General features: G+C 43.0%; 1 protein-coding gene across 1 annotated transcript in view; it reads right to left on the minus strand.

The window, feature by feature from the left end:
- The window catches only part of lamc3 (laminin, gamma 3), a 226051-nt gene that overhangs the window by 71060 nt on the left and 140358 nt on the right, over window positions 1-14633 (minus strand). The window contains exon 12 of the mRNA XM_062989196.1: window positions 5113-5352. Coding sequence (XP_062845266.1) covers window positions 5113-5352 — 240 coding nt within the window. The remainder of the gene's footprint in view (window positions 1-5112; window positions 5353-14633) is intronic.

Consider the following 14633-nt stretch of genomic DNA (forward strand, 5'->3'; position numbering starts at 1 on the left):
CAACATGGACTAAGACTAACTATAACAACATAGACTAAGGCTAACTATAACAACATAGACCAAGGCTAACTATAACAACATGGACTAGGACTAACTATAACAACATAGACTAAGGCTAACTATAACAACATGGACTAAGACTAACTATAACAACATAGACTAAGGCTAACTATAACAACATAGACCAAGGCTAACTATAACAACATAGACTAAGACGAACTATAACAACATAGACTAAGGCTAACTATAACAAAGAACAAAGGTCTCAAGGTCAGGCTAGAACAAGTCACATGGACTAAGACTAACTATAACAACATGGACTAAGACTAACTATAACAAAGAACAAAGGTCTTAAGGTCCGACTAGAACAAGGCACATGGACTAAGTCTAACTATAACAACATGGACTAAGACTAACCATAACAAAGAAGATCTCAAGGTCAGGCTAGAACAAGTCACATGGACTAAGACTAACTATAACAACATGGACTAAGACTAACTATAACAAAGAACATGGATCTCAATGTCAGGCTAGAACAAGTCACATAGACTAAGGCTAACTATAACAACATGGACTAAGACTAACTATAACAAAGAACATAGATCTCAAGGTCAGGCTAGAACAAGTCACATGGACTAAGACTAACTATAACAACATGGACTAAGACTAACTATAACAAAGAACATAGATCTTAAGGTCAGGCTAGAACAAGTCACATTGACTAAGACTAACTATAACAACATAGACTAAGACTAACTATTACAAAGAGCATAGATCTTAAGGTCAGGCTAGAACTAGGCAGATAGATTAAGACTAACTGTAACAAAGAACGTAGATCTCAATGTCATGGGCATCAAAGTTACATGAGCATGCTACAATAAGGATGGTTTAAGGCTATGCTAAGCTATATGCTATATCCTAATCAAATGTTTTTTTTATCTAACAACCATCAACATGAGCAGGGGAGCATGGGTAACTCATATACAAAACAATGATTACACAACAACAGGTGATCTGGAATGAGGGTGATGAAGGTGAGGGCAAATCAGGAGGAAGGGGCGGAGACGATGTGCCCCGAGACCCAGGCAAGGCTAAAGCTGTAACATTTATATACAGTATATAGCGCTAGTATCAGAATTTTTATTGCTTTTATTGCTTCATTTGCATTCAGCGAGTCTAATCAGAATTTATGCGGCTGTAAAAAAGGGTCAGAAGGTAAAGAATAAAACCGAGTGTTATACGAGTAATGTGTTTAACCTTCACGTCTATAGCGCTGTAGGTGGGTGCTAATGTCGTTATATATTTATATAAGCGTGTACCTGGAGGCTTAGAACAGGTCACACAGAAAAGGTTACGATCTCTGTTTAACCGTACGAGCCATTTTTTAATTTTATTTCGGCCAAAAGGTGCCCATGTATGACACCCCCACTGGCACTGTAATTGATTCACTCTTATTTAGCCTGGTATCGACTTCTGTTCTTGAGTGTGTTGCAGGAATCAATTCATATTAACGAAACGACACAGACGCTACTTGGATTGTAATAGTTATACTTTACAATGGGAATCTGATTATCAATTTCGAATTTGGGGGCGGTCCGGGTCCTTGATTTGAAGTCTAATTTGAAAGGATTTCAAATCTGAGGCAATAATCTGAAGGTGGTACGTAATATATGCATGTTGTTGATATGTATATTCTTTCACGTTATGAACGTTATCCATGTCCCCCTCCCACTCCTCCATCTGCAGTCCAATTTACTGGATGGCAAGTCTTTAATTAACACTCACTGTAAAAAAAAAATACACACCAAGATGGGCGCAATAATTCACCCAGCAAAAGAGCATCTGAAGGACATATGCTTGACTTCATTAGGCCTTACGGGAAACCATTTGAATTTTGCTCCCAACCCTTACATATTAGGTGGAACGGTATAGAAAGTAAAATAAAAACACAGTGTTCCTTACATTTACTTTGACTTTTATTTCATTGCAGACAGGACGAACCTGAGATATTTCACGTTTTATCTGCTCAACTTCATTTCATTTATTAATAAACAACCATTACTGCATTTCAGGCCTGCAACACATTCCAAAAAAAGTTGGGACGGGGGCAATTTAGGCTAGTAATGAGGTAAAAAAACAAAAAAGCCTCCAGGAAAGGCTGAGTCATTGATGAGTAAAGATGATCAGATGATCTCCAGTTTGTCCACAAATGCGTGATAAAATGATTAAAATGTTTAAAAACAATGAACCTCAAAGGAAGATTGGAAGGGATTTACATATTTCTCCATCTACAGTGCATAATATCATTAAACCATTCAAGAAATCAGGAGGAATTTTAGTGCGTAAAGACCAAGAGTTCAAGCTTAACCTGAACCCCTGTGATCTTCCATCCCTCAGACGACACTGCATCAAGAACCGCCACTCAACAATAGCTGATATAACCACATGGGTGAGGGATTACTTTGGCAAACCTTTATCAAGCTCTACAATACAGAGTTACATGCACAAATGCCACTTAAAACTTTACTGTGCAAAAGAAGAAGCCTTATGTTAACCATGTCCAGAAGCGGCGTCGACTTCTCTGGGCTCGGAGGCATCTAGGATGGACCATCACACAGTGGAAACATGTATTGTGGTCAGATGAATCAGCATTCCAGGTCTTTTTTTGGAAGAAATGGACGCCGTGTGCTCCGGACCAAAGACGAAACCGTCCAGACTGTTATCAGGAACAAGTCCAAAAGCCAGGGTGTGTCATGGTATGGGGCTGTGTCAGTGCCCTTGGCAAAGGTCATTTAAACTTCTGTGATGGCAGCATTAATGCAGAAAAGTACATTGAGGTCTTAGAGCAACATGTGCTGCCTTTAAGACGTCGTCTTTTCCAGGGACGTCCATGCATTTTTCAGCAGGACGATGCAAAACACATGCTGCACACATTACAGAGGCATGACTGTGGAAGAAGAGGGTACGGGTACTGGACTGGCCTGCCTGCAGTCCTGACCTGTCCATAATAGAGAATGTGTGGGGAATTTTAAAACAGCAAATGCGACAACGACGACCCCGTACTGTTGCACATCTTAAGACGTGTTTGCAGGAAGAATGGGACGAAAATAAAAGCTGAAACGCACCGGTGGAGCTGCTGCGCTTGAGTGGAAACGCCACACCCTTGTTATTTTCGTTATCAGTGTCCAGATTTCCCTCCTTTTTTCATGCATCCTTAATTAACCTGGTGTGGCTTTTAATCCCAAATCCCAGAAAAGCTTCTGAACGGAAAACTGCATCAGAATAGAGAAGGGCATTCATCAGACGCCTTGAAAACAGGCTAAAAATGAATCATTTGCATTAATTTTACACCAATGATGAAGAATGGCGTGCGTATGCTAATGCTGGCCGATTTTATTTACTATCCCGAAGGGAGTTTGAGCTACTAAATGCCCCCAATCAGACGCTCCTCACATGGGGTATTCTGTTGTGCTTTGAAGTTAAACAGGTTTATGAATAAATGAACGCGCCTGGCTCCGCCTCCTCTCCCGGGGATGGAGATTTCTTGGCCGGGTTCTTTTTCCCCCTCTCTGGCTTTTTATCCTCTCCGCTTTGATTCGCTTTTAGACCGCGCTCTGACCTTTTCGTCCTGCTCGGCTTCTTCCCCGTTCAAATTGCCTGGGTAAATGCTTCCTTGTCGTTTTCTCGCTCGGTTTCGCCCCTTATCTCCGGCTCTTAAGGCAGATCCGGCCATGTCTGACATTAATTTGCGGCGTTAAATCCTTGTACTGAAGTAATCGCTTATTACGCTCATGAGGAGGACTATGAAGGTTTAATTTGCAGCGCATTAAAAGAGACTGAAAAGATGAGAAACGGACGAGCGAGTGTAAGAAAGAGAGAGAGAGAGAGAGAGGAAAATACCGAGACCTGCTTTAGAAACGGAGAAGCGGATCTTGAAACGTTAGGTTGAAATAAAGCAATCAAGTCGGTCGGCCGAAGCTTTGAAAATAGTTTCTTTGTACTTTTGTTGGTTCTGAGAATTAAAATGACAGATTCTTGGTTTTATTACACATTTATCCACCTGAATAGAGGTGTGAAAAGCTTGTAGAGATCAGAGATGGATTCCGAGTCTATCTATCTAACTATCAACCTGTCTGTCTGTCTATCATCTATCTGTCTGTCTGTCTGTCTGTCTGCCTACCTATCTATCTATCTATCTGTCTATCTGTCTACCTGTCTGTCTGTCTGTCTGTCTGTCTGTCTATCTATCTATCTATCTATCTATCTATCTATCTATCTATCTATCTTCGTATTTACCTATCTGTCTGTCTATCTATTTACACATCTGTCTGCCTGCCTGTCTGTCTGTCTGTCTGTCTGTCTGTCTGTCTGTCTGTCTATTTATTTACCTGCTATCAGCCGTTTGGGCATCTGCATCCAGACATGATCGGCTGTGTCTGAGAGGGAGGGAAGTCTGAGACCCCAATATGGTTTGGCATCCTGTCTGGAGTGTCTTGCTCCATAGCTCCAGGAAACTGGACCCACTGAGACCCTGACTAAAATCGAGTGGTACTATTTGATTGAAATCCTAAAATTCCCAATATTAATATTCACTAGCCGGGGGCTGACTAACAGACCAAACAAGAAGAACCGAGGAGACAGTGAACCCTACTCCCCAACTGGTCCAGAAAACGAGAGGAAGATCGCGAGGGGGGGGGGGGGGGGGGGGGGGGGGTGAGAAGAGGGGCGCGAGTGAAACGAGATCGGAAAATTAGAGCGGAATGCTAAAAAGGTCCAACGTCAGGGACGAAACGAGAATACGATTCGAGCGGAACTGGAGTGCGGGGGTGGAGGAAGAAGATGAAGACACCTCACTGTCACTGCTGGACTGAGAATAGTCCACCAACCAAACATATCCCCCCAACCATGTGCTCCTGGAGACAGGGGCGTGGCACATCCATGAAACATGAGCTGGATTTGTGACATACCTTGATGTCCGATGTCCAACAGGCTAATGGTTAGGGGTCCACAAATTCCAGAGCCTTACAGCTGACAATTGACTTCCCTATATGAGTTGCCAGACAGCTGAAAATCCATCCACACACAGACATATACACACACACTCTTACAGACCTGTTTCTGGATGGCACGTCCCATGCTGGTTACAGTTACACGGCACGCACGGTGAGTACGGTCCAGCGCTGGGAGTCTCTCGGGTAAAGCCTGGTGAACACAGGTCACAGAATTGACCCGTGTGTCCTGGAGGACACGCGCACACCTCCACCCAGGGGGCAGGGGGTTTCCGGGAGGCGTCGGACTGGGGTGTAATCGGTGTGGCAGATTTCAGGGTGACTCCACAGAGCTGAGAGGTATCTGTGGGAAAAAAAGTAGATAAAAAAAATAGACTATGGTCATCAAGGTCTTTATACATTTTCTGCTTATATGAATAGGGCTAGTTTGACCACACCCATTAAAAAAGAACATGTGGCTCTTTTAAAGTCAAAATCCAAACTGTCAATTTATATTATGAAAATTTGTCCGGATGGTCAGGCCAAATAAAAAAGACCAGAAATTGACTAATCTATCTGTCTGTCTGTCTGTCTATTTATATGACTATCTGTGTCTATATATGTAACTGTCTGTCTGTCTGTCTGTCTATCTATCTATCTATCTATCTATCTATCTATCTATCTATCTATCTATCTATCTGTCTATCTATCTATAAATCTGTCTGTCTATTGATGTAACCACCTACAGTGGGGTCAAAAAGTATTTAGTCAGCCACTGATTGTGCAGGTTCTCCTACTTGATGAGAGAGGTCTCATAGAAAGATGAGAGAGGTCTGTAATTTTCATCATAGGTACACTTCAACTATGAGAGACAAAATGAGAAAAAAAAATCCAGGAAATCACATTGTAGGATTTTTAAAGAATTTATTCGTAAATTATTTGGTCACCCACAAACAAGCAAGATTTCTGGCTCTCACAGACCTGTAACTTCTTTTTTAAGAAGCTCTTCTGTCCTCCACTCGTTACCTGTATTAATGGCACCTGTTTGACCTCGTTATCTGTATAAAAGACACCTGTCCACAGCCTCAAACAGTCAGACTCCAAACTCAACCATGGCCAAGACCAAAGAGCTGTTGAAGGACACCAGGAAGAAAATTGTAGACCTGCACCAGGCTAGGAAGAGTGAATCTACAATAGGCAAGCAGGTTGGTGTGAATAAATCAACTGTGGGAGCAATTGTAAGAAAATGGAAGACATACAAGACCATTGATAATCTCCCTTGGGGTCAAGATCTCATCCCGTGGGGTAAAAATGATCATGAGAACGGTGAGCAAAAATCCCAGAACTACACGGAGGGACCTGATGAATGACCTGCAGAGAGCTGGGACCAAAGTAACAAAGGCTACCATCAGTAACACACTACGCCGAGAGGGACTCAAATCCTGCAGTGCCAGGCGTGTCCCCCTGCTTAAGCCAGTACATGTCCAGGCCCGTCTGAAGTTTGCCAGAGAGCATATGGATGATCCAGAAGAGGATTGGGAGAATATCATGTGGTCAGATGAAACCAAAATGAAAATTTTTGGTAAAAACTCAACTCGTCGTGTTTGGAGGAAGAAGAAGAACCCAAGAACACCATACCTACTGTGAAGCATGGGGGTGGAAACATCATGCTTTGGGGCTGTTTTTATGCAAAGGGGACAGGACGACTGATCCGTGTTAGGGGAAGAATGAACGGGGCCATGTATCGTGAGATTTTAAGCCAAAACCTCCTTCCATCAGTGAGAGCATTGAAGATGGAACGTGGCTGGGTCTTCGAGCATGACAATGATCCCAAACACACCGCTCGGGCAACGAAGGAGTGGCTCCGTAAAAAGCATTTCAAGGTCCTGGAGTGGCCTAGCCAGTCTACAGACCTCAACCCCATAGAAAATTTGTGGAGTCCGTGTTGCCCAGCGACAGCCCCAAAACATCACTGCTCTAGAGGAGATCTGCATGGAGGAATGGGCCAAAATACCAGCTACAGTGTGTGCAAACCTGGTGAAGACTTACAGGAAACGTTTGACCTCTGTCATTGCCAACATAGGTTATGTTACAAAGTATTGAGTTGAACTTTTGTTATTGACCAAATACTTATTTTCCACCATAATTTACAAATAAATTCTTTAAAAATCCTACAATGTGATTTCCTGGATTTTTTTTCTCATTTTGTCTCTCATAGTTGAAGTGTACCTATGATGAAAATTACAGACCTCTCTCATCTTTCTAAGTAGGAGAACTTGCACAATCAGTGGCTGACTAAATACTTTTTGACTGTCTGTCTATCTATGTATCCATCTGTCTATCTCTCTCTCTCTCTCTCTCTCTCTCTCTCTCTCTCTATCTCTCTATCTATCTATCTATCTATCTAAAAAAGATGAAGATTAAGTGGGACCATGCCTATGGTTTTGAACTGGGATGTCCAACAAGCTATCGGTTAGGGCTCCACATATGTATTTGGTCATGAATGCTGACTCGGATCTGTTAGGAGCAGGAGCATTACTTTAGACATGGAATACTACAAGACCGAGCCTAGAGAGCACTTCCTTTAAATCAAAGTTTTCAAACATATGGAAATTTTAAAGATTAATGATACTCATTTGAAGAGGAGCGAGGGAAGATCTATCGGGCTCATTCCTTTACGCAAACACATTCATACATCAGTAGAAAGGTTAAGCAGTTAGACTGTCTCAAGTTCAGTGACGGACAGCTCTGATAATTGACTCCGGCCTGACTCGGTCTCTTCTTTATTGATTGTTAGCGTGAAGAAAGGCGAGCGCGCGCCAGATAGGAAATTGAAAATGCCTACGGACTGGAGATAAGGTAACGACATACATGCGAGCATGTGGAGCTAGAAGGGAGGTCTGGCCTAACGTTGAAATTTCTAAAAGACTAATAAATGGCGTTAATGATTTCCGTCTATCCTTCACCTCGTCTTTATCGTGTGTCGATGCCACAGGGAGGCCAGGCCGATCGGAAAACGGTGGAAATAGGATCGTGTTATTGGGGCTGTATTTGAAAGCGCTGGTTAACTGGGGGCTAGGTCACCTCCATTACTGCTGAGAAAAAAAGCTGCTTTTTTTCTTATCCTTAGGAGGCCACAGAGCATTTTACAAACCCCTATAAGTGAAAAGTCTGAGACCGCACGTGGATGTGCTTCCATTGTTTGAATTTTCACAATCCCTTTGTATAAAAGGTCAACTGAAGACGACTTTGAGCTGGTATTCAAACTACTCGTCTGAAACTTAACAAGCCCGAGCCGTGCGACGGATTGGCGCCCTGTCCGGGGTATTCCTGCCTTCAGTCCAATGTGTAATATGGAATTTGCTGTGAAATTCAAAATGTAAGGTTTGTGTTAAGCGGTTCAACATTGGCGTGGCGTTCGTGTGGCTCGCGTTTACTGGTTACTCTGCACTATGAGGCGGTCCTAGCAATCCTGCGGCAATTCAGTTAGCAATCGTTTAATCAAAATGCCAGTGGTGTATAAAGTACCGGAAGGCCATACTTGAGTAAAAGTACAAGTATCTTACCAGAAATTTACTTTGACAGAAGTAAAAGTCACCTTTTAGAATATTACTTGAGTAAAAGTCTAAAAGTATCTGATGTTTAATGTACTTAAGTATTAAAAGTAATTTGTTATTAAATGTACTTAAGTAAAAAAAGTAGAAGTAAAAGTAAATGCTGTTAGTATAAATTGAAGCAATCATTTATTAAGATTGTTCTTTTAAACCTGTAAACCACCTTAACAACCTTTTTCCTTCCTTCCATCTGAACATAATTTGTGCCAATTCATGATTATAATCAGCTATTTGAAATCACGTCATTATTTAGTTTTTTTTTATTACTTATTATTACTTTATTACAAGCTCTAAATTGCCCTGTTCCAACCTTTTTAGAATGCGTTGTGGGCTTAAAATGCATGTATGTGTATGTAAGAATTGTAATGAAGTTGACCAGACAAAACATGAAATATTTTGGGTCCATATATTTAAGCAATAGAACACGAACAGAATCTTGTCGTTTTATTTTGTAGTAACTAGTAATGAATTTACATGCAGTAAATGTATCGGAGTAAAAGTACACATTTTCTTTAGGAAATGTAGTGGAGTACAAGTGAAAGTTAACGAAAATTTTGATACTCCAGTAAAGTACAGATACTCCAAAAAACTACTTAAGTACTGTAACGAAGTAATAATTAATTAATTAATAATTAATGAATAATCGATTAATAATTAACTATAATTAATATTTAATATTTAATTAATTAAGTACTGTAACAAAATATAAATTAATTAATTATTAATTAATTAATAGTATTAATACTTAGGTACTAGGGATGTAACGATTCACTACAATACAATTAATAACCGATTCAAAAATTTCACGATTCAAATCGATTTGACATGTAAACTGAATCGATATTCACTTTAAACAGCAGAGGGCGCTGGCGCTATACACCTCGCCTTGTTGAACGTCACTGGCACTATACGCCTGGTTGCCAAATTCGGGGTTTTACAGCCAAATTGGGCTTAATACAAAATTGTTTTGCATAGTTTGTACCTACCTCAGAAATAAAAGGGTATTCATTATTTAGATAAATAAAAGATAACCACAAATACAGTAGTTTATTTTATTTAAAAAAAAAGCTATTTCTCTAAAGCAGCTAAAAACACGACTCGGGTATCTGAGTTTGGAAAATTCCCAACCAATTCTGTGGAGGCAGAGGGGGTGAGCATTGTTTTGCTACGCTGAGGGTACAGTTTACACATCTGTGGGTACAGTTTATAAACTGAGATTATGGATTACTAAACCGAGGGTACACATTTTGCAGGGCCCTAGTTATATCCGATCAAAGAAAATGCAAAACAGAAGCATCTTTGTTCTTAAGTGAACACTTAAATCATCACAGTATAACACAAAGTCATTTAAACTTCAGGGACATCAATCTGCCCAGTTAGGAAGCATAAGTGATGGTGAATCAAGTTCACCTGCTTTGGTGCAAATGACAGGGACAACAGGTGCACCAGAGAGGCAACAGCAAGACAACCCCCAAAAAGGGAATAGTTTTAGAGCCATTGTCAGACTGGTGAAGTGGGCCCTGGGTTCCTCCTGGTGCAGGACAATGCCCGGCCTCATGTGGCCAGAGTGTGTAGGCAGTTCCTGGAGGATGAAGGCATCGATACCATTGACTGGCCCTCACGTTCCCCAGACCTGAATCCAGTTGAGAACCTCTGGGACTTTTAGTTAGTGTGTTAGTGTGTGTTGTGCTGGTATGAGTGGATCAGACACAGCAGTGCTGCTGGATTTTTTTAAATACCGTGTCCACTCACTGTCCACTCTATTAGACACTCCTACCTACTTGGTCCACCTTGTAGATGTAAAGTCAGAGACGATCGCTCATCTATTGCTGCTGTTTGAGTTGGTCATCTTTGAAACCTTCATCAGTGGTCACAGGGCGCTGTTGGCTGGATGTTTTCGGTTGGTGGAGTATTCTCAGTCTAGCAGTGACAGTGAGGTGTTTAAAAACTCCAGCAGCGCTGCTGTGTCTGATCCACTCATACCAGCACAACACACACCAACACACCACCACTATGTCAGTGTCAGTACAGTGCTGAGAATGATCCACCATCTAAATAATACCTACTCTGTGGTGGTCCTGTAGTGGTCCTGACCATTGAAGAACAGCATGGAAGGGGGCTAACAAAGCATGCAGAGAAACATGGACTCCAGTCAGTAATTGTAGAACTACAAAGTGCTTCTATATGGTAAGTGGAGCTGATAACATGAACAGTGAGTGTAGAAACCAGGAAGTGGTTTTAATGTTATGGCTGATCTGTTACTATTCCGTATGATTTGTGGGGATTCGAGCCAGCAACCTCACGTTCAGGCGTCCACGTACTTCTGGTCGCACAGTGTACACGAGCATTTCGTCTCAACCACAGAAATCTGTTCATCAATACGTGTAACTTAATAGCACATGATAGGTCGTCGCGAGGTGCCGGCTTGTTTCCATAGCAACCACCCGGTGTGCTCCGTCAGCGCGTTGTCGAGGGTTTGGGATGGGTCTGGCTGTTTGCGTGTGGGGAATCTTACTGTAGATTAGCTTTGATGAGCATGGCTGGTGTTTCTGCAGGCTGGCATGATGCATGGTGCCACGTTTAAACGTTGGTGCCATGTTGGTTAGAATTAAAGCTACCCCATGAACTTGATTGGGATGTCCAATCAGTTCATGATCAGGTGACAACGTACTTGGACAAACAGCTCCTGTATATCGGGGTCGCCACAGCGGATCTGGCACGGTTTTGACCCCGGATGCCCCTCCTGGCGCAACCCTTCTACATTCACATTTTATCCAAGGTGACGTACAGTACTGTGACAGTATGGCGTTCAAGCAATTAAGGGTTAAGGGCCTTGCTCAAGGGCCCAACTTGGTGATGTCGGGGTGTGAACCAGCGACCTTTTAATTACTAGTCCAGTTTGTTAACCACTAGGCTACATGATTTCTGCTCCTATTTCTATCTGGGCTTGGGATCGGCATTAAGACCGCACAGAGAAATACGCTTGCCACCCCCCCTTCCTCAGACACAGCCCAACAGCACTGCTGAGATTCGAACCCTGGATCCCCAGATCTTAGCAGTAGTGGTCTAGCTCTACCCAAGTGCCCTTTTAATTTTTCAAACCATTTTGTAAATTGCTCACCCTTCCAATAAAAGCCATCCAGGGCCCTTCCTGATGCAACCCTTCTATTTGTATCCGGGCTTGGAACCAGCATTAAGCACAGACAGACAAGTGCGCTACACCCCCCCCAACCCCCCCGCCTTTACTTTCCACTTAAATGGAGTTAATAGTAAATTGTTAACCCATCCAATTAAAGCCATCCATACCCCTTTTCCACCGACGCGGCACGGAGCCCGTTCCGGTTCCCGAACTTGACTTCCCGAACCGGTTCCGCGTGTTTCCACCGGAAAAAAGAGGTTCCAGACAGCGAACTAGTGGGCCAATCTGGCACCACAGAATACTTGGTTTTTCAGGCCGAACCGTGACGTCCATCTGTGGCCGTGTCATGTTGTACAGCATAGCGACAGCAACAATGGCGTCAGCTGGGGTCTCGTATGGAGCTTAATGCTGCATTTTTATCTTTTAAAGTTTCACCTGATTACATTTTGAGCCAGTTTGCCGCTGATATTTTCAAAGCGCCTTTAAAAAGGTGAACTGTGTGATATAACGTGGTAAACGTGACCCGGACAGAACGAAAAACGCTTAATGTGAAAAATAAAGCGTGAAGCTTTTTTAATTCCCCGAGCATGATATTACTGCTCTTAACTTTCGTTAAGTAACGCCCACCGCTGATGACCCTGCTTGGTTCTCAAAAACTGGTCGAAACGCGCGTCGGTTCTCTACAGAACACCAAAGTTCAGAGAAACCTGAACAGAACCGGTTCAAGAACCATGGTTTTTTTGGTGGAAAAGGGGTATCAGAGTCGCCAAAGCGGATCTGGTCTGCATACCAGACTTGGCACGGTTTTTTACACCGGATGCCCTTCCTGACCCCACCCCTTCTATTTCTATCTGGGCTTGGGACCGGCATTTAGACTGCACAGACAAGTGCGCCTCCCAAAGCCTAGTCTGTTTTGGCCACCCCCCACCCCCTTCCTCAGACACAGCCAGTTATGATCTTAGCATTAGTGGTTTACTACCAAAGTGCCCAAACCATTTTGTTAATTGCTAACCTAGCCAATAAAAGCCAACCAGGGTGGCCACAGCAAATCTGGCATGGTCTGGACCCCAGATGCCCTTCTTGACACAACCCTTCTCTTTCTATCTGGGCTTGGGACCGGCATTGAGACCGCACAGACAAGTGTCCCTCCTGAAGCCTTGGCTGTTTTGGCCAACCCCCCCCTCAGACACAGCCAATTATGTCCGTGTACCGATAGCACTGCTGAGATTCAAACCCTGGATTGCCACAGTGGATCTGGCACGGATTTGACCCTGGATGCCGTTCCTAATGCAATCCTTCCATTTCTTGTGTTGAGGCCGGCATTAGGACTGCACAGACAAGTGCGCCTCCCAAACCCTTCCTCAGACATGTCCATGTCCTAATAGGGGGGCCACCCCCCTTCCTCGGACACAGCCAATTAGGCCCATGTCCTGATAGCACTGCTGAGATTCAAACCCTAGATCCCCAGATCTTAGTAGTAGGGGTCTAGCGCTACCCAAGTGCCCTGCTAATTGTCCAAACCAGTTTGTTAACTGCTAGCCCATCCAATAAAAGGCATTCAGGGGGGCCAGAGCAGATCTGGTCCACATACCAGACTTGGTACGGTTTTAACAGGCATTTTAAACCCCCCCATCTCCCCACATTTTAGCATCTTTACTTTACCGCTGCGCCACTTGAATGCCCTGCTACTTCTCAAAACTATTTTTTCCATCTAATACATGCTGTAAATTGCTCACCCATCCAATAAAAGCCACCCATTTACACCAGTATACACACAATCTGAAAAATCCTCCAGCTACCTCTGTAGGTGATTTACTCCCAGCATGCATTTAAAAAAACCCAAGAATATCGTCGTATTTTCCGGCTTCTGCGTTTCCTCTCTCACTGGATATAGTGGATATACGGGACCATTATTATTCATTTGTCAAATGTTCCATTACCTTGGTTGCTTTGTTCTGCGGCTCCCGCGCCGATCAGAGAGGGGTACGGTATATGTGTGTGGGTTTATGGGTGTAATTTTAGATGAGCATCACTGTGCTTCTTGTTCAGTTGAGGGGTTTTGTGTGAGGGGTAAGAATGGAGATGATCGCTGTTCTTTATGAAACTGTTGTTTCTGCTGGTTTCGGTTTATTCTGCAACTCAAGAGGCCGCTAAATTCTGCCTGACCAGTTGTTTAATCATTATTTATATAAAGTTGATAAATGCCTTGGAAGTAAAAAAAAAAAAGCTAAATGCTGCCCATGCTGTTTATATACTATATCAACAGTCATGTCAAAAAAATGTGGACAACCTTCCTAATTCCTAATCACATGATTCCAACTTCATGGCGACAGTTTGGTCCTGTTCCTTTGGGAAAATGTGGTACTCCAGGTGATCACCTGGCACTAGGGTGGCACAGCCTGGACTAAGCAGCCTGGTATGATGGCTTCAGAAAGATTGCACAGGAGCTGGCAAGTGTGAGAGGAAGAAACCGTGATATATAGAAAAACCTCCACCTGCAGGTGCAGGTGATTTAGGAGTCAATTAGGAGAAACTGGCACCCTCTGCTGGCTAAAATGGCCATGCAGAGACAATGTTGGCCAACTTTGGTGTGAGAGAACTCAAGTGACCAAAAGTATTAAGTTAAGGTGAGCAACAATGTTCACATGTCCGGCATATTTTTGGCCATACGGCGAACATCCAGATAACTGCTGCAAATGGTCATTATTGTTTATTCATTACTACAGTGCTTCTCAAACAGCTGTGTACCACCAGGCGCTAGGGTGGCACAGCCTGGACTGAGCAGCCTGGTATGATGGCTTTAAAAAGACAGGTTTGCCAACAGAGGAGCTGGCAAGTGTGAGAGGAAGAAATCGTGATATACCGTGATAACCGTTTATTCATTACTACAGT

This window comes from Trichomycterus rosablanca, chromosome 26 (assembly GCF_030014385.1).
Source record: "Trichomycterus rosablanca isolate fTriRos1 chromosome 26, fTriRos1.hap1, whole genome shotgun sequence".
Taxonomy (NCBI): Eukaryota; Metazoa; Chordata; class Actinopteri; order Siluriformes; family Trichomycteridae; genus Trichomycterus; species Trichomycterus rosablanca.